An 18,963-nucleotide genomic window follows, 5' to 3' on the forward strand; every position below is an offset into this window, starting at 1 on the left:
TCGAACTTGTCGCCCTGCGATTACGACCGGCTCGCCTGCATCGACACCAACATCAGCACGATCACACGCGCACCGGGATCAACTGCCATGGCGTCCTACGGCCAGGCGATGCCGGTGGCCCGGCCAGGGCAGCAGGTAGCTCTTCCGGCAGGCGGCCATCACGGGCACAGCCCCGCGCCACAGGGGACGTTCGTGCCCGGGACGAAGATCCAGGTGGGCAGCCACCGGGTGGTGATCCAGAAATACCTGTCCGAAGGCGGGTTTGCCCACGTGTACCTGGTCAAGATGCCGGCTCCTGTAGACGGGACGGATCTGGCGGTGCTGAAGCGGGTGGCTGTGCCGGACAAGGACGCGCTGCGAGGGATGCGCACGGAAGTCGAGACGATGAAGCGGCTCAAGGGCCACCGGGCGATTGTGACGTACATCGACTCGCACGCGTCGGAGATGCACGGCGGTGGCTACGAGGTTTTTCTGCTGATGGAGTTCTGCGACGGCGGCGGGCTGATGGACTTTATGAACACGCGTCTGCAACATCGGCTGACGGAGCCGGAGATCCTCGGCATCTTCTCGGACGTGGCCGAGGGTGTGGCCTGCATGCACTACCTGCAGCCACCGCTGCTGCACCGCGATCTCAAGGTCGAGAACGTGCTTATCAGCACCGGCTCGATCAAGGGCGCCCGTCGCCGCTTCAAGCTGTGCGACTTTGGCTCGGCGGCGCCGCCTCGACCGGCCCCGGCTTCCGTGGTCGAGTGCCGCCTCATGGACGAGGACGTGCAGAAGCACACGACGCTGCAGTACCGCAGCCCCGAAATGGTCGATGTGTACCGCCGCCAGCCCATCGACGAGAAGTCGGACATCTGGGCCCTCGGCGTACTGCTCTATAAGCTCTGCTACTACACCACGCCCTTCGAGGACCAGTCGTCGCAGCTGGCCATCCTCAACGCCAGCTACCGCTTTCCGCCCCATCCGGTCTTCTCGGAACGGCTCAAGAGCCTGATCGGTCGGTGCTCTCCGCCTGTCCTCTTGTATCGTCTGCGTCTAACATGCTTGCAGCATCGATGTTGCTGGAAAACCAGCAGTCTCGGCCGAACATTTACGAGGTGCTGCGGGAGTCGTGCGTGATGCAGGGAAAGGACGTGCCGATCAAAGACGTGAGTTGCTTTAGTTTGTAGTTTGTGCCCACAGCCTTCGCTGACACACACTAGATATACTCTGGTCGGTCACATTCCGAGACGAGGGCTGGCCAGAGCGCCATTGCCGGCGCACAACCTGCCGCGACAGCTGTTGTGGGTGCCGTGTTTGCGCCGCCGACAAAGCAGCAGCAGATCATACCCGAGGTTGTGCCGATGCGAAGAGGCCGGCCGACCGCTCCGGCGCAGTCAGGCCGATCTTCGGCGCCCAGGCCGACGCCGTCGCCGAGACCGGTTACCAGCGGCGATCCGTTTGCGGCACTGGACGCGAACACGTCAAAGTCGCTTCCGGCAGACGAGCTGTCGTCGCGATTTCCCACTCTGGACCAGTTCGCCCTGTTTCACGACCAGGGCACGGAGTTCTCCTTTGACGAGACGGCCATCTCGACGTCCAAGACAATTCCGCAGGCAGCACTGTCCCAAGCCACGGCTGCCATCGCAGCGGGCAAGCCGCCAGCCGCGGGCATTAGCAGGACGCCGTCCAATGAGCCGGCAGTCTACCAGCAGTACTCTCGAGGGAGCTCGTCCCCCGAGAGGACGGAAATGCCGCCACTGGTCCCTATTAAGCCCCGTGAGGTGAGCCGGGCTTCGGCGATCATCTCGAGCACGCCGGAGCTCCGGGCGATCTCTGCGCAGAAAGAACAGATGCAGACACAGCAGGAAGAACAGAATCAGGCACCAACCCGACCGGAGATGGTGTCTACGGGGACGATGACGTCGCCGTCGCCGCCTCCACCTCCGCTGCCGCCGAGAGAGAGCTCCCGACCGCGATACCACGTCTTCCACTTCCCGTCCCCAAGCCAGCACCGGGCATCGAGCGTGCCGAGGAAGAACCGTCCGGACGAAGGCGGCAGTCGGGTCTCGCCGCCGCTTAAGGCACAGCTGCAGGCACAGGCAGGCGACGGCTATCACACGTCGTCGTGCCGGCCGTCGCTCGAAGGCGGCCGTCCCGGACTGGAATCGTTGGAGCCGACGGTGATCTCGACGCAGCCGAGGTCTATTCGCCCACGACCGGTTAGTGCCTACCTTGAATCGAACTTGGACTATCTGCGCGAGATGGAGGGCAGCAGCAGCAACAACAACAACAACGCAGGGATCGGTGGGCGGCCGCTGCTGTCGCCGGGCTTCCCGCCTTCCAAGGCTGGCGATTTCAAACCGCCGTCGTCGCCCAGACTAGCTCCGGGCAGTGGTGCCGGAAGAGATGAGGCGGTCCTTGAGTCGACCGTGGACTATCTCCGGGCCATGGAGGACGACAACAAGTGGGACAAGAACCACCACCACGGCAAGCACGGTAACAAGCGTGCCAGCATGACGGCGCTGTCGGGGACAAAGAGCATGCTGGCGGGGAAGTTTGGAGACGCGTTCAAGCGCTTTGAGACGAGCACGAGCAGCAGCAGTAACGCGGCCCCGGCGCGGACACCATCCCCGCTGAAGCAGATCGATCGGCAGGACGGCGTTGGTGTCAGCGGTGGCAGTGGCTACGATGCATACAACGAAAGCGAGAAGACGCCCGAGGACAGCGACGACATGAGCCCAGAAATGCGGCGCGAGATGGAGCGTCGACGGCTGTCGCTGGAAGAGAAGCGCGTGGCAGCAGCGGGAGCGGAATATCGCCAGCGACTGGCCTCGCGGGGTTCTGGACCTGGAGCAGCAGTAGAAGGCGAAGACCGAACGCTGCCAGCACCACCCAAGAGCATCGGTGGGGTGTCGCGGGCGGTCTCGATCCAGAACCGGGTGCAGAGCCTGCTGATCGAATCACAGACGGCAGCGCAGCCAACGCGAACAGCGCAAGGCTACGGGCACTTCACGGACGAAGTGGTGGGCGATACAGGAGGAGGGGGAGCGTCATCGGGCGAGCGGCCGGAGATGCGGAGGAAGCCGTTGGTGCGCGCCAGCACGACATCATCGACAGGCGCGACGACGATGGAAGCTCCGCGCACACACGTTACGGGCAGCAAGCCGGCAGCCAAGCCGAAGCCGCAGCATCTGAACAAGGTGCTGCCTCTGATGAGTGGTAATAACAACAGCAGCAGGGTCAGCACACTGGACAGCACGGCGAGCGGGCGGTCGTCGATGGACATGGCTCGGCCAGGCTCACCGACAACGATTACAGCCTCCAAGCGGCCCATCAATGTCGGGCTGTCATCGTCGTCGTCATCATCGGCAGCGACAACAATGCCGTCGCAGCTGATGGCCATGGATCTTCCCGGACAGCCGGTGCTGGAGGGCATGTCGCTCCAGGACCGGGACGACTACATACAGGACTTTCAGCGACGGTTTCCGAGCCTGACGGCCATCGAGATGGTTGAGCGGGATCTCGCGGCTGAAGAGCAGAGTCGTGGACGGTAGCATATATACATGGTGTACGGAGTAGAGAGAAGTAATTTTCGTCTCTGCCTGTTGCGCTTGTTCTTTTGGTCGCCTAGTCGTTCTGGCTCTTGGTCGTTTTGGCTTCTTGGCTTCTTGCTAGCATATGCATCGTCCTATTATCCACATACACCTGCACCTTTGGCGTGCATATACATCTTTTTCTTTTTCTTTTTCTTTGCTTTCTTTTTTGCACGGAGTGTTTTAGCTTGGGCTGGCCGCCACAGCCAAGAGGCAGCCCGGTAATCGAACCGTTCTATCCGCCGTACTGTCCGAGCACTATGCAGAGTGATGTCAGGAGAGTGAGGCTGAGATTGAGGACGGGGATGTGATGTGATGACTAAGCAACTTGAATCGGCGACCGGGTCCCCGCGACAGCCCACTACTACTAGACCAGAATATCGGCGATGATTGCAGGCCTTGTTCGTTTCCTTCTCTCTTCCTTTCTTCAGACTTCTTTCTACCAAAGACCTCCCCGACATCATCATGTGTGTCCGCACCGGCTGTTCCACCTGTTGTAAGTCATGCCCTGCACACTCGCACAATACATGGCAGCTGACAGCTGTCTCTTCCGACAGCCAAGAAGACCTGGCGTGGCTGCGGCCTGCACATCCCCCAGGCGCTCAGCGGCGTGCCCGAGTCGGAGTGGTGCACCTGCGAGCCACGCGTCACGGTGGACGGCAAAGAGTATCCGCCGGCGGCCAAGTGAGCGGGCAGGCGGCGATGCCTCGAGGAACAAAGAATTGGGTTATCGTCTGCTTATCAGTGCCGAAAGACGGATGTGAAGAGATGCAGGAGAGAAATCCATAATCCGCAAGCGGTGATTAGCTCGCTTGGACGTTCCTTCCTCGCATTTCCATTAGCAATTCAGGCTAGTAGTTGCCGTGTAAGATAAACAACACTTGCTATCTTTGGGGCCAAACCCCGCCCTTTTCTCGACCAAATCGAATGGTGTGGCCTTGAGGATAAAATACACAACTTGTGAAGCCTTTTGGAGAAGCGTTTTGGAGAAGCGAGAGCTCGACCGAGCACCAATAGCGTCTGCCCGCCCTGTTTCCTTCGCCATGCAGCTCCCGCGGCAGCTTGCTGCGCTGTGGCCGGCATCGGCCGCGAGTACCTCACCGTCTGTCCTGGTTTTGGGCGGGTTCATCGGGCTGATTGCGCTGCTCGTGTGGGTGATCAGGGCCGTGAGCTCGCCCTTGGGGCGTATCCCAGGCCCACGACTGTCGCTCTTCACGTCGGCAGCGCTGCGATGGCACGAGATGCGCGGCGGCCGGACGGCGTACGTGCACGCGCAGCACCAGCGATACGGCCCGGTGGTGAGGCTGAGTCCCAATGAGGTGTCGTTTGCGTCGGCGGCAGCGGTCAAGGAGATCTACGGCGCAGCTGGCAGCGGCTATGACAAGACGGAGTTCTACAACCTGTTTACCGTCTACGGGCGCCGCACCATGTTCTCGACTCTGAACAAGGAGAGGGCAGGTCTTTTCTGACTGGTCCCCCACACCTGTTCTCTCGCTGACAGCTCTAGCATGCCCGTCGCCGGCGGATTCTGGCCGACCGGTACGCCAACAGCAACGTGATGAAGCCATCGTCACTGGGCGGCATCGAGGAGCGGTCGCGGGCTTTTGCCCAGCTCTGTGCCTCGGCGCCGGACCAGACCCTCGACGTATATGTGAGTGCGAGGAGAAGCTGATGGACAAAGTCGGACATATGCTGACCAGTTTTCGAACCAGATCCGTAAGATTCGACTCTGCAGAGAGTGCGACGGTGCCGGTGCTCCATATTGACTCCCTCGCAGCTCTTCATGCGTATGCGTTTGACTGCGTGACCCATCACCTCTTCCATCCCTACGGCACGAATTCGCTGCAGGACAAGGCCGACGAGGAGATTCTGCGCGAGGTCACGTTTGACTCCAGTCTCCAGGACCGACTCATCCGTTTCTACAGCCCGCGGCTGCACGCAGCGATCGGCCGGGTGCTGGCACTGTTTCTGACGCCACGCTCGACGCCGCTGGCCGACAGTTTTGTGCTGCAAACGGCTGACCAACCGGAGCCGGCCGCATTCACGCTGCTCAGCCGCATGAAGGAGGTGCAGCGCAAGGCGGCCGGCGAGGACGACGAGGAGAAGAGTTTTGATCTATTGGACGCAGCCGCCGAGAGCCTCGACCACATGGCCGCCGGAATCGACACCACCGGCGACGGGCTGTGCTTCCTGATGTGGGAGCTCTCGCAGCCGCGGTCGCTGTCGTTCCAGAAGCGTCTGCGCCACGAGCTGCGGGCCAACGCCACCAGCCCCAGCCCCAGCCCCGTTGCCCTCGATCGACTGCCCTTTCTCGACGCTGTCATCCAGGAGGGCCTGCGCTGCTTCCCGGCCATCCCCATGTCGCTGCCGCGCGTCGTGCCCGGTCGAGCCTGGGGCGTAGCTCGTGGCATGCGTGTCCCGTCGTCGCTGCCGCCTTCTGGCCCCGACGGTCGCACCATCGACAGCTACTTCGTGCCCGTCGGCACTGTCGTCAGCAGCCAGCCCTACTCGGTCCACCGCCTCGACACCGCCGTCTTTCCCGATCCCGACACCTTCAACCCGGACCGTTGGCTGGCCGAGGACGGCGACGCCGACCGCAAGCGCCTCTTCTTTGCCTTTGCTAGCGGTGGCCGCGGCTGTGTCGGAAAGCAGTACGTGTTTTTTTCAGTCTTTTCCTGTTCCGTCTCGCTTCTGTTGTTCTAACATCACAGCCTCGCCATGGCGGAGATGCGCACGCTCCTGCGCGACATCTACAGCCGCTTTGCCACGGCGCCTGAGGCCTCCATGACTGACGAATCCATGAGCATGGACGACCAGATCATCTCATCCCGTCCACTCGGCCAGCGCTGTCTGCTCAAGTTCATCCCGCTGAACGACGTCGACACATCGGAGTAGAACAGTAGATGACAAATCATGTACACACACCTTTTATACGCCCCACTCATTCTCCACGTGACTGCCATTCCCGATCTGTTTGGCTGCACGGACCTAAGCCGATAGGTGCACGTGCCAGGGTCTCCCTCCTCTTTTTGCCCCTCCCCCATTTTCTGCCATTTCTAATACGGTCGTTTGTGTGCAAATACGCGCGAATCAGGTGGGGGCTGGCCATTTTTTCCTGTTACCACCTTGTATTATTTCCCAGCCGAGCATTTTTTACTTCTGCCTGTTTTTTCCCTCCTGCCTCTCTTCTTCCCAATCGCCTCGATTTCTTCTCTCGAAGCAGACAAAGCCGCGCTCGCAACAAAGAAACACGCAACCCTTGTCCTGTCTTTTGCATCCGCAGACTGTCTGCCGCCTGCCCAAAAGCGTCGCAAAATCGGCTCTCGCTTGACAAAGGCTCGCCAGGAATTCATAACTCCTCGCGTCCTGCAACGGCATCGCCCCGTCGCCTCTCCTATTCCCACGCACCGGTGTTTTTCTTTGTTTTTCTGTTTCACCACGCTCGCATCTCTGGGCTGCTGAACTCGGCCATCGACGCCTCTTCCTATCAAGACGACCATCATCACAACCCTTCACCCCCTTCCCTCTCAAAAGACTGCACCCAGATACAGGTCTTGTTTATGTATCAGCACGACATCATCTCCGAGTCTACTCACTCACCTCCCATCAGGCTGCAAACATTTCGCATAGCGCGGATATCTTGTAGCATCAGTCAGAGCCCTCACGGTTGAAATTATCCGTCTTACCAGCAGCAACAGCGTTTTCGAACTTGCAAAACGTCAAAACGTCATTCCATCAACCCCTTTCCAAGGAACTACCAGAGTTGCCCTAGAACCTTTTGCGTTCATGCCTCCGACGTTCAGGATCCAGCAACAATCTTCCCTTATGTCCACAAAAAGCTTCGCTTTGCACTAACACCCCCTCTTTGCGACTTCTTCATGCATCCTTCGACCTTTGCGTCAATTTAGACAAACGCCAAATCCGCCTCCTCCTCTTCTCTTTGTGAGGAAAATTTTGTCCGCAATCCACGGAGCATCCAGATTCAGCAGCCTTCCGGCACACGCATATACAATAAGCACAGGGGTCAGACTGCATTGCAGCAACTAAAACCGCCATCATGAGTCTCATCAACGTTCGCCGTGATGTCACCGACGTCTTCTACCGCTACAAGATGGAGCGCATCCAGACCAAGATCGAGGGCAAGGGCAACGGTATCAAGACGGTTGTCACCAACCTCAGCAGCGTCGCCCAGTCGCTCGCCCGCCCGGGAGCCTACTTGATCAAGTACTTTGGCTTCGAGCTGGGCGCTCAGACCAACATCGACCCGCCCGACGACCGCTGGATCATCAACGGTGCCCACGAGGCCACCAAGCTGCAGGACTATCTCGACGGCTTCATCTCCAAGTTTGTCCTCTGCAAGAAGTGCAAGAACCCCGAGACGGTCGTGCAGATCAAGGACGGCCGCATCTGGCTGGATTGCAAGGCTTGCGGTCAGCGCACCGAGGCTGATCTGCGTCTGAAGCTGAGCGGCTTCATCCTCAAGAACGTGCCGAAGAAGGGCAAGAAGGACAAGGCCGAGCGCAAGGCTGCCCGCAAGGCGAAGCAGAACGGCACCGCCGGCAACGGCAGCGGCGACGACCCGTCCGGTTCGGCCAAGGGCGACGACGACGGCGGCAACAGCGATGACGACGGCTCTGCCTCGCCCACAACCTCTTCGGCTCCGTTTGCTGCTGCTGCCGCTGCCACCGTGCCCGGCTCTGCCTTTGTCAAGACGGCTGCCGAGGATGCCGGACCTAAGGAGGTCGAGTGGAACGTTGACATGACCGAGGAGGCCATCCGCGCTCGCCAAAAGGCTCTGCCTGACGAGTTCAAGCAGAAGATGCTGCTCAACGGTGCCGGTGCCGAGGATGACGAGGAGGACGGTGAGGGCGGTGGCAATACCGTCTACGACCAGCTGGCCGACTGGGTCCGCGCCCAGGCCGAGGAGAAGGCCGGTGTCGACAACGTCGTCGACATCAACATCTACCTCAAGGCTCGCGAGCTTGGCATCGAGGCCAAGCACCGCACCGTCCTCGTTCTCGTCCAAGCCCTCTTTGACGAGAACATCCTGACGCAGATTCCCAAGCGTGCAGCCATGCTGAAGAAGGTATGTTTTGGGGAGACTGTGGCAGCTTAAAGATCGCTCAAAGATGTAGATGTAGAACGCTAACAAATCAGATGATCACGTCGGAACGCCACGAAAAGGCCCTTTTGGGTGGCACTGAACGCCTCATCGGCCAGCTGCTCAAGGCTCATCCCGACATGGTCGACAAGGTCGTCAAGATCCTGCAGCTGTACTACCACAACGACCTCATCTCCGAGGAGGTCGTCACCAAGTGGGGGACAAAGGCCAGCCGCAAATACACCGACCTGGCCACGTCCAAGAAGGTTCGCAAGGCTGCCGAGCCCTTCCTCACCTGGCTGGCCGAAGCCTCCGAGGAGGAGTCCGAGGAAGAGTCTGAGGAGGAGGCTGAGGAGGATGATTAAGCAGAACGCATGAAGCAGAGCCTGTTTCGGGAACCACAGCGAGCAGATTGTCAGTCGTACTGGTTCCCGTCCAGCCCTCTCATTTCGGTTTAACAAAACGAGCAAGGAAAATGGGCTCCAAAAGGAAAAGGACCGGCCTGTTGGGCGTCTTGTTGTGCAGTCTTCTCTCTTTAACCTGTAATTCATGCTGTAGGATCACTACCATCTTCTCTCCTTCAACAGTTCAGTGTTCAACACGCTGGTGAAGCTACCTTGGCACTGTGCTGGCTTCATACCTGTTATTATCGTGTTAAGCACATTATTTTGACACCTGCACCTTCGTACATCGTGAGCCATATCAAGCCGTGGGCCTCTGGTCTCTGACCTCTGATCTGTCTGCCGACTTCGACGTAATAATCTCTTAAAACGTCCGCGCCCTTCTTCCCTGTGAGACTTCCTAACAAGAATAACAGCCAGTAGGCAGTAAATTCTTCAGACACCGGATGACAAGCACAAAACCCGAACCTGAACATAAATTCCATAAGCACCGGCAATATCTCAGCATTGCACCTCTCACCATTGTTCCGCCTCAGGAGCATCTTTGCCCATTTTGTCCTTGCTATTTCGAAAGGCCGGCGGATCGTGCGAGCTCTGGGCTGCCGTCGGGTCGCCCCAGCTTGGTACAAAGTCGTCTCTGTCATTCACGACCTTCGTTTTGTTTCGTCTCGCTCGACTCGGTCTGTCTCTATTCTCAAAAATATAATCCTGCGTATTTGAAATTGGGTCCTCCCAAGCTCCTGGCATAGATTGATGTTCTGGCCCATTATTAGCTATTAGGGTGTAAGCAGAACAGGGATGCATACCTCGCCTAAAGATCGGCGGCTGTTCAACCCAGCCCCAGTTTCCGGCCTCGCCACTGTCGCGGCGGATTTCCATGCTCTTTTTTCTGTACGCTGAGGGCGGAATGACGTTCGAATCTGAAGGGAGCCCGGTGTAGCCACTGGAGGACCTTTTCCAACTATCATTGTCGTTTGCCGAGCTGGGCCGATCTCCGTTTTGGCCGCCTGAGTTGTCATTGTGCCAATTCTTCTGCGATGCGGTTACATTTGCATTGGCATTGGCCCAATAATCAGTTTCGCCATTATTATTATTGTTGTCGTTGTCGGCACTTCCAGCCCCCCATCTGTCCTCCTTCTGATCTGTGCCCCCCCAGTCGTTTCTATTTTGGTCTGCTTGATTTGCACCAGCATCGTTGTCCCATGCTTCCACCGGGACTGTGTTACCCCAGCTGTCCTCTTTGATTTCTTCCAGTGGCGGTGGGTCATCCCAAGCACTTCTGCCCCATCCTTCACCGTTGTTGGCGTCATTGTTGAAGACATTGGCAGCATCGTTGTTTGAGTTGAGACCTTCGTTGCCCTCGTTGCCCTCGTTGCCTTCATTCTCTCTTGCCCTTTGTCCATGAGGAGGCCGTCTATGCTTTTGGCGCCGATCCGGAGGCGATCCATAGTAGCGGTCGTCACGGCGAGTTCTTGATTTCTCCACCTTATTGGGCGGAGACCGCTTTCCTCGTCCGGACTTCCTCTTCTGGTAGTCATGGCCCGCATGGGCTTCCAGCCTCCCATTCGAATCGGAAGATACAGTTCTGGCTCTAGGCTCTAGTCCCACCGGACTGTAATAAGGGACTGGAGGGTATCCTGGTAAGCCTGGAAGAGAGGGTGCCGGTTGGCCAGGCCAGTATGGCATAGGTGGTGGCATAAGCGGATTCATACGTGGATTGTAAGGCACTCCGAATGGCGAGGCCTCATAGTATGGGTTTGACATGGGATGTGGTGTTCCGACAGGCAGGCTTGCAACTCTATTCCTGTTGCGGATTGGGTACATAGTTCCCGTCGGATTTCCGTAAACAGGTCCGTGGTAAACTCGTATCGTTCCGCTGTCAACATCGTAAAACGAATTGGGCCGTGGATCTTCAGGTTCTTCCACGGCATGTTCGACTTTAAGAACGTGTGCCTTGACAGGAAGTAGGAGGTTCGGTCGGAGGAAGCCTTGGCGCGGAACGGTCTCCGCTCTGAAAGGTGCGGGTTGGACAGCCGGTGCCTTGAGACTCTCCCGAGGCTTTGGAGGCTCGACAGCAGCACCAGTTGCCTCGGTCTCCTTTACCTCGGGGTTCTTCACCTCAGGTTCCTTTTCAATTGCTTTCTCTTTTACTTCTTCGCCTTTCGGTGTGGAATTCTTTGACTGTCAATTTGCGTCAGCATGCATTTGGCCAATACTGACTTTGGGTTTTCCTCACTTGACGTTTTCTGAAATAGCGCCTATGGGATCTCCTTGATCTTCTTCTTCTCCTTGGCGAGTCTGTATCGGTGCTCACATAGGACTCGTAGCTTGTCTCGGACTCGGACTCTTCGGTTTGAGGAGCATCCTCTGGCGAAGCAGGCACAGGAGAAGCTAGCAAATAAACAAGTGTCAACAGAACTGTCATATTCGGGAAAGCACAACAAATGGGGATTCCTTGGCCCTAGATTACCCTTCTGTTTTTTCTTCGAAGCATGCCGCTGCAAACGAGGCCGTGGCAGCTCGTCCCCACTGGTAGCGAACTCATCAGAAGAGCTGTCGCGTTCGAGCTCTCTCAGCTCTTGCAATTTTTGGTTCAGTCGACGATCTCTGTAGCGCAAGCTTTGCTTGGTTTGCTTGGCCTTGCACTTTGGACAACGGCATGGCTCTGAATCGTCTGAGTCGCGGGCACTAGATGCTGACTTGCTCGAGCGGCTTCGACTTCTGTGTCTTCTAGTCCGACGCCGTCTCCGGCCTCGCCCATGGCCATCGCTACTGTAGTCATATTCCAGAGAACTGCTTGTATCTGCGTCCTTGTCAGATACAGCGGGAGCATCTTGTGGTGTTTCTGGCGGTGACGTAGCCGCAGTTTTTTTTATGGCCGGCTTCGGAGGACTGGAGAATGAGACCTTCTTAGCAGCAGGATTTTCTGGTTCTGCAGGCTCGTCTTTCTCAATCCGAACGGCACGCGGATAAGTCAACGCTACCTTCTCGACCTGCAGCTCGTCATCGGTGAACAGCTCCAGCCTGTATTGCTGCACTTCGTTGTTTGGAGGGGAAGGGGGGTAGGGCTTTCGGATCCGTCTGGGCAAGTTCTGTCCGATTATCCACTCCGCGAATGAGTGAGGAGGCATCTTGGGTGAGAGACCTCGTCACTCGTTTCCTAATGTGGTGTTGCCACCGTTGAGGTCGAGAAATATATAACAGAGGAAACAAGTGAATGGGTCAACTTAGTTGGATGTGGGATCGTAGGAATCTTGCAGGACGATAGAAAGTAACAGAAGGCGGGTATGAGATATCGGCTAGAAGCATCGATAACGGCCGATCTGTGACAAGAGATGAGCAGGTGACAGACAGTGTTTCTGGAGTGGCAGAGAAAGCTGACCAGGTGAGGTGGATCTTAGAATAAAGTGAGCAGCAGAGTTTAGAACGGACTAATTGACCGAGTAGAAGCACACGCAATCTGTCAACGAGTGAAAAAAAGTTACTTCGAAGCCCGAAAAGAAAAGACGGCAAGAGTTCAAAATAGTATGGAAGAACAGAAACAGCAGGACTCCTGTGCTCAAAATTCCTAAATTCCTAAATTGGACAGAACGGAGGGAAGTGGCGAGTGAAGAGGAAGGAGGTAGACACATGTGAGAGGTGTAGTATAAACCGTGAAACTGGCAGAAACAAAGCAAGGACTTGAATGGACCGTGAGAAGATGAAAAGGGAAGGTGCGCTGTGGCTGGGTCTTTCCTCTGACTGACACTGGTGTCTAGGCAACGAAGTCGTCTGTTGAAAATATCTCATATTAATGTGTATGTAGCCATGATTAGATAGGATTCCATGCCTCTGAACAGCACTCAAAAGGCACGTTTCATTCACCAACGTGCAGATCCCGTAAAGGACTTGCCGTGTCACTGTACCTCGTCTCAAAAATGCCAGCGGAGCCGCCCATCTTCCAGTGTTCTCGCAGCCCAAAATCAAACTCTGTCGCCCGGTGTTTCATCATACAGTCTGTCTCATTCCCTATTCCGTTACAGGTTCGCCCGTGTGCGCTGCTCCTCTGCCTGCCAGCGCCGGTTGATCCGCACGTTCTGCCAGTATGTCCATGCGGCGGCTGCTAGGCCCAACGGCGGACAGAGCAGCAGCGCGTGATGCCACCAGGGTGGGCTAGCCGCACGCAGCCTCTCCACGGCCGCAGCCACCTGTCGTTCCAGCTCCTCCCGATCGCCGTCGTTCCACAGAACGATGCCACGGGCAACGTCTCGTCGGGGGGGCTTGGCCCCTGCTGTTGCCGTGCCGCTCGCAGAGGCAGATCCGTCTCGCGCAACGCAGCGCCGCGCCTTGTCCCGCACATCGCCCTGACTTCGTACGCGGTTGGTCGCGTCCTCCGCCGTCAGATGCGGATCGCGAGCCCGCAGCCGGGCCATCTGCACGGCCTGATCGCGCACGGCCACCACCATCACCGTGCCGCACAGCACGTCCAGACGGCTCTCAAACAGCAGCGGCACGTCCAGCACGACGGCCCAGCAGCCTGTCACGTAACAGCGCACCATCATCCGGTACATGGCCGCACGCACGGCCGGATGAACGATGCCGTTGAGCACGGCACGGTCGCGGCGACGCTCCGGGTCATCGCCAAAGACGCGGCGGCCCAGTGCAGCACGGTTCAGCGGCCGTCTGCCGCCTGGCTCGGACGCCTCCTGCAGCAGGTCGGGCGTCGTCGGCCCAAAGTAGGCCACTACCTTGCCGTAGGCCGGCGTGCCCGGCTCGACCACCTGGCGGGCCAGCAGGTCGGCATCAATGACTGGAAGGCTGTACGGTGGCGCTGACAGCAGTGTCGAGACGGTCGACTTGCCCGTGGCAATCGACCCCGTGAGCCCGATAAGAAGCATGGTAGGCCGAGAAGCAGGAGCGATCCGTCCGGTCACGGACGGGAATTGGGTCGGTCAAACAGCGGCGTTTCGTGCGTTTGTCGGACTTCCGGTTTACCTTCTTTCGCGCAATTGCTTGGAAATTCATGCGATTGACCAGTTGCGATGAGGTCAGACGCACGTGACCTGTATTTGTGCACTGTGGGGCGCTGCATGCGGGGTGAGGAAGGAGATAAATGATGAATGCATCCCCTGCATCGGTTACAACCGGCGGGCAAGCTAGACTCTTTGGGCAGCATCAAGCCTATTTTACTGCATGAGGCATTTTGATTGCTATCAAGCGCCATCGCGATCCTGTTGTCTACCCATCCACTAAGCTGCAGCAGAAGGGTGATAGAAGGGTGTTGCAGCATGGAAGCAACGTTGCCTTGCCGTGGGTGACTAATCAAAATATCACAGTTGCTGATGGTTTGCGGCCAAAAACAAGCATAAATCGTACACCGTGGGTGTACTCCGTAGAGTGTGCAGTTGTCAGCTAGCTACAGTTCCTCGCAATACTATCTCGCAAAACTACCAGCCACCTTTGTGTTATGTTCCCATCACACCTACTTCTTCACGTATATAAAGGAAGCTTCACTTCTAGACATCGTCCGAATCAAAGCACCACACAAAGCAAGAGATAAAGCAAAAGAAAAAGGACAGAAACTTCCAAATAACTGCGTACCGACCGTCGGAAGAGCCGGACTGAATCCTTAAGGTGGAAAAACTGCTTATGAGGCTTAGTAAGCACGTTGATATGATTCCTGAAGAAAGGCACTGGACAGTCCTTACCTTTGAGGTAGTCACGCAATATACCAAGACCCACCACCAGGTTCAGTTTGGCAGCCGCACGGCGTAGAAGATGCCAGTATCCGTGACGTACCACCGGCAGCCGATGCGGTCGACCGTGGCACGGCTGCGTTGCGTCCAGTTGCCGTCGAGTTCGCGAACCCAGTAGAAGCGGGACTTGTCATCATCGGCCGGCTTGAAATCCTGTGGCTCGTTGAGGTTGTTGGCATATGCAAACTCTAACTGCTCCTGGAGGACTTCGCTAGGCGTCTGTCCCACGCCCATGGCCGCTTCTGGGTGAATTCCCATGCCCTCACCATAGTTACCTGGCATTGAAGCCCCGCCAGGCATCATCATGAAGGTGGGAGGCCCGCCACCGAGACCTCCGCCGAAGCCCCCGCCGGCCATGGGCATCTGCTGTATGAAGGCGGGCTGACCCATTCCTGGCTGCTGTTGGGCCATGTAGGGCATCATCGGTGCGGTCGTAGTGGCGACCCCACCAGCGGCAAAGGGATAGGCGGGAAGGGGCATTCCTTGAGCCTGTGACCGAGTTCATTTTCGTTAGCATTTGTAACTCCAGGCCTCGCAAGAACAGATAGAGGTCCGACAACAGAGAAAGAGCAGCAAAAGAGAACAGATATAGGGCTACATCCACTTGGTAGCAGCCTAGCTCTCCCAGAAGTGATGGGATGTGGTGCGACTTGCATAATAGCTTTGTGCTGAAGAAGGAGGGTAACAGACGAAGGGGGGAGAAGAGAGAGAAGGGGCCAGCGACGGCTGTGATGTCCAGTTGTGCTGGCTGTGCATCTGCTGGATGTAGAGGCAGTAGGGATTGCTGTTGGGTGAACTGACTGTGGTATATCCGGCGTGCGGTGCCTGCACATAGACGATCCCAACGCCGCCTGGGCCTTGGCCGACAACGGGCATATCGTTGCGTGGAATGTAAGTGTGCACCATGGGCCCGTTGGTAGCATCGGGAACAGCAGGGACAAACGTCACCCCGGTACTGGACGGATCTGTGCCGGCAGCCAGAGTGGTGGCGACGGTGTAGGGGAAGTGACCTGTGTTTGCGGTAGCCATGAAGCTGGCCTGGCCTGGAATCCCGTAGGGCATCTGGCCGTATCCCGGGAAGGCGGGATTGACGTGCGTGAAGACCGGATTGACGCCAAGGGCCGGGTTGATGTTAGTGTGGACGGCGTGCAGGCCAGCGACACCGTTGACGCAGGGATTGGCAACACCACCAGGTCCACCCAAGGCAGCAGCTGTCGCAGTAGTGGTCGCCAGAGGAGGGCCTCCGTGGACGTTCTTGGGCCGCGTCTTTGCTTTGGTGTTGACACCGGCACGACGTCTTAGCTCGCTGCTGTCACTGTCGTCGTCGATGTCGGTGGTGTCCTCCACCCTGGCTCGGCGGTCTAGGTTGGGCTGTAGGAAGGGACTGGGGCAGGAGAATGAGTGATGATTGTGGCGGCGACCTTTTGAGGAAAGCGAGAGATTTGCTGCGTTGCCCACGTTGAAGGAGACACGGCGGCCACTAGGCTTGAAATTCCTCGCCGAGGGTGAAGACAGAGTGGAAGAGGACATGGTCTCGTGGACAAGAGAGTTCTGAGGGCGTGTGATCAAATGGGGAAAAGAAAGGGCCGATCAGAAGGGAAAAAGAAAGGGACACAAAAAACAGTTTGGAAAGGGGGGAAGAGAAGGAAGAGCAGATGGTCAAGTGATTGAAAATGGCGGGAAGGACGAACAGAGCAGGAGCGCAGGAAAAAATGGCAGACTGGCGCGGCAACGGGGTTTTGAAAAGAAAATTGAAGAATGCCGCCGAAGACACAAAAACATGGTCAGGCGAGGCCAATATAAAGAAGCCGTGACGTGTCGGACAGCTGGACAAATAGATGACTCGATGAATGCGCCAAAGACGAAACGAAGGGAAACATCAGGCAAGTAAACGACGAATGACCTCGGGCAGTCAATCAATCAAACAATCAGACAGCGGACAACGAACAACGAAGCACGCAGCAATCAGACGGCGGCTTACATCGGCTTGCTTCAGCACCCACTGCTGGCCATTCCACACGTACTGGAACATGCTGCTCTTTCTGTGGGATCGGTAGGGCTGCATAGGATCGTCTTCGAGGTAGACGTCTGCGAAAGGCCAGCAGGGAAAGCAGCACATGTTGGGAAGTGAGTGCTGTGGTGAGTCTCCGAAATTGGTCTTGCTAGCAGGCCTTTGGATGACGACGCGGAGAGGAGTCCTTGCCCCGTGGTTGCCCCAATTAAAAAAGGGCCGCCTGCTCAATTTTTGACCAGCACACGCACGACAGACAAAATAGTGAATATCAACAGTATATCCTTTTACCCTCAAACGCCTGCGACACACGCCAGTGTGCGCCCTGCCGCACGGGCTCTATGTGTAAAGAAGAATGGGAGGGGACCAAGCAGAAAGGGAGACAAGAGAGAGAACAAAAACACGTCTAGAATACAGCTGCCCCAGTGAGTAGAGAGATTATAAGCCAAGATTCCCTCCCTGCTTGTTATGCTTTGTGCACTTTCCGGCCGTCCCAACCGGCGCGATCTCGCCTGCCAGGTGCCGAATTGTCATGACACCCAGCATCTGGGCGCGTGTGTCGTGAATGTGAGAGAGATGGTAGCAAGCAACGGCCGTAGTCCTGGCCAATTGGCCCAACTCTGCCTTATTCATGTGAGTCGGAGACGGGGAAGAATGTGCGTCGTGTCAGCTAGGACAGTTAGTTTTGGTCGGATGAACATGTACATATACGCAACCACAACTACAGGAACAGGAGCAGTATACATACCGCCCAAGCTGCTGCCACCGAGGCCACAATGCCGCCGGAGATCAGCATCGGCCGCACGCCCCGTGTGCTCTTGAAGACGATGCCGCTGAGGGCGCCGGCCAGGACGGAGTTGGCGGCATCGTGTCGTCCCCGCAGGTAGCCAATATACGAGTTGGTGCAGTTGTAGACGATGGCAACGACACCGGCCGAGTTGCCTAGAAAAGGGCCACGCCGCGTCACCGCATTGAGCACGGAGTTGAGCCGCAGTTTCGGGGGCTGGCCGGCCGACCGTCGCAGACCCTCTTGCAGGCCCCAGGCGCCGCCCAGCGAGAGCGCGGCCAGGTACGTGATGCCGGTACCGTAGCAGAGATCGTCGGTGAAGCCGCGCGACGGCAGCGCGGACTGCGAGCCCGGGAGGTCCGACAGCGCCGAGTCTTCCATCGTGATGTACTCGAGCGTCTCGCGGTTGAGGCCGGCGAGCGGGTGCAGCTGCGTCGGGTCTGCAAACGCCGAGCTCTGGAGGAAAACCTCGGCGCCGCCACCACTGCCCGGAGACGACAGCGTCGGCGAGGAAAACACGCTGTGTTGTGGCGAGTGGAAATCGGTGGATAGCGATGACGGCGACGGCGATGGCGATGGCGACGGTGATGCTGCCTCGTCCATGCCGGGTGGTGCGGTCGAGCTGCCGGTGCTGTGAGGTGCCGGAGACTTGCGTCCCGTCAATGCGTCCCAGATCGACATGGTGGAGGCGGACGAGGAGGCGAACGGCGGGGAGAGAGACCAGAGAGAGGAGACAGAGAGGGGGGTAAATCCGAGAAGGGCCGAGATGTTCGTTTGCGCGGTCGTGTCAATGCAGAGCACACCGCCTCGCGAGACTGATCAGACGTCGGGTAGCTGGCGACAAGAGAAAGAGAGAGAGCGCTGCCGTGGCCCTGTGGCGGTCCTCGTCGTGTGCCGGTCGCTTTGGTCGATTAGAGGCTTCAAGTCGTCAGGCAAACCAGAATCATGGAAAAGCAATTGCAAAAAAATTCCCACCACACTTACTCGGCTGGGCCGTGCGTTTTTTTCTTTCCTGGCCCGGATAAGTGGGGCATCCAGCCTCGCTACGTCCGAGGTGCACGTGATCTCTCGGGCAGGAGCAGTCGTCATGCAACGACTGGCTCAAGGAGCCGCATTGGGAGCTGAAGGAATGACATAGCTTGTAAATGTAAGATGTGCTTTTACGTTTGTGACTGTCGAAGCTGGCCGAGACTTGTTACTAACAGTCAGATCGAGGTCGCGATCGGTAACAGAAGTTGATTAGCCTGCCATCAAGGAGCACCATAACCCATAATTCGTATAAATGCGTTGCGCTGGCAGTCTCTTAAAAGAGAATAGAATTCCTAGTTCAGCACAGGCAAGCCTCGCAAG

General features: G+C 57.5%; 7 protein-coding genes across 7 annotated transcripts; 3 read left to right on the top strand and 4 right to left on the bottom strand.

Annotated features, from left to right (window-relative positions):
- Window positions 1-87: 87 nt before the first annotated feature.
- CMQ_1176 (serine/threonine-protein kinase) lies at window positions 88-3,539 on the top strand (the record flags this gene model as incomplete). The annotated part of the gene is made up of 5 exons (XM_014318255.1): window positions 88-585; window positions 694-1,000; window positions 1,054-1,151; window positions 1,206-1,886; window positions 1,995-3,539. The coding sequence occupies 5 exons, from the start codon at window positions 88-90 to the stop codon at window positions 3,537-3,539; spliced, it is 3,129 nt and encodes a 1,042-aa protein (XP_014173730.1).
- Window positions 3,540-4,621: 1,082 nt separating this feature from the next.
- Window positions 4,622-6,473, top strand: CMQ_1334 (serine/threonine-protein kinase; the record flags this gene model as incomplete). Its single annotated transcript, XM_014318413.1, has 5 exons — window positions 4,622-5,032; window positions 5,086-5,229; window positions 5,316-5,987; window positions 6,042-6,229; window positions 6,290-6,473. The coding sequence occupies 5 exons, from the start codon at window positions 4,622-4,624 to the stop codon at window positions 6,471-6,473; spliced, it is 1,599 nt and encodes a 532-aa protein (XP_014173888.1).
- Window positions 6,474-7,635: 1,162 nt separating this feature from the next.
- CMQ_778 (eukaryotic translation initiation factor 5) lies at window positions 7,636-9,044 on the top strand (the record flags this gene model as incomplete). The annotated part of the gene is made up of 3 exons (XM_014317857.1): window positions 7,636-8,064; window positions 8,290-8,664; window positions 8,736-9,044. The coding sequence occupies 3 exons, from the start codon at window positions 7,636-7,638 to the stop codon at window positions 9,042-9,044; spliced, it is 1,113 nt and encodes a 370-aa protein (XP_014173332.1).
- A 552-nt stretch (window positions 9,045-9,596) lies between these two features.
- On the bottom strand, window positions 9,597-12,211 carry CMQ_1736 (uncharacterized protein; the record flags this gene model as incomplete). The annotated part of the gene is made up of 4 exons (XM_014318815.1): window positions 9,597-9,820; window positions 9,887-11,261; window positions 11,395-11,471; window positions 11,611-12,211. 4 exons carry the CDS (start codon window positions 12,209-12,211, stop codon window positions 9,597-9,599), a joined length of 2,277 nt encoding a protein of 758 aa, XP_014174290.1.
- Window positions 12,212-13,096: 885 nt separating this feature from the next.
- On the bottom strand, window positions 13,097-13,957 carry CMQ_1202 (dephospho-kinase; the record flags this gene model as incomplete). Its single annotated transcript, XM_014318281.1, has 1 exon — window positions 13,097-13,957. The coding sequence occupies one exon, from the start codon at window positions 13,955-13,957 to the stop codon at window positions 13,097-13,099; it is 861 nt and encodes a 286-aa protein (XP_014173756.1).
- An 852-nt stretch (window positions 13,958-14,809) lies between these two features.
- On the bottom strand, window positions 14,810-16,934 carry CMQ_1412 (uncharacterized protein; the record flags this gene model as incomplete). The annotated part of the gene is made up of 3 exons (XM_014318491.1): window positions 14,810-15,304; window positions 15,506-16,366; window positions 16,797-16,934. 3 exons carry the CDS (start codon window positions 16,932-16,934, stop codon window positions 14,810-14,812), a joined length of 1,494 nt encoding a protein of 497 aa, XP_014173966.1.
- A 330-nt stretch (window positions 16,935-17,264) lies between these two features.
- CMQ_1662 (mitochondrial import inner membrane translocase subunit) lies at window positions 17,265-18,294 on the bottom strand (the record flags this gene model as incomplete). The annotated part of the gene is made up of 2 exons (XM_014318741.1): window positions 17,265-17,372; window positions 17,575-18,294. 2 exons carry the CDS (start codon window positions 18,292-18,294, stop codon window positions 17,265-17,267), a joined length of 828 nt encoding a protein of 275 aa, XP_014174216.1.
- Between the last annotated feature and the right edge of the window lie 669 nt (window positions 18,295-18,963).

The sequence above is a fragment of the Grosmannia clavigera genome (assembly GCF_000143105.1).
Source record: "Grosmannia clavigera kw1407 unplaced genomic scaffold GCSC_140, whole genome shotgun sequence".
Taxonomy (NCBI): Eukaryota; Fungi; Ascomycota; class Sordariomycetes; order Ophiostomatales; family Ophiostomataceae; genus Leptographium; species Leptographium clavigerum.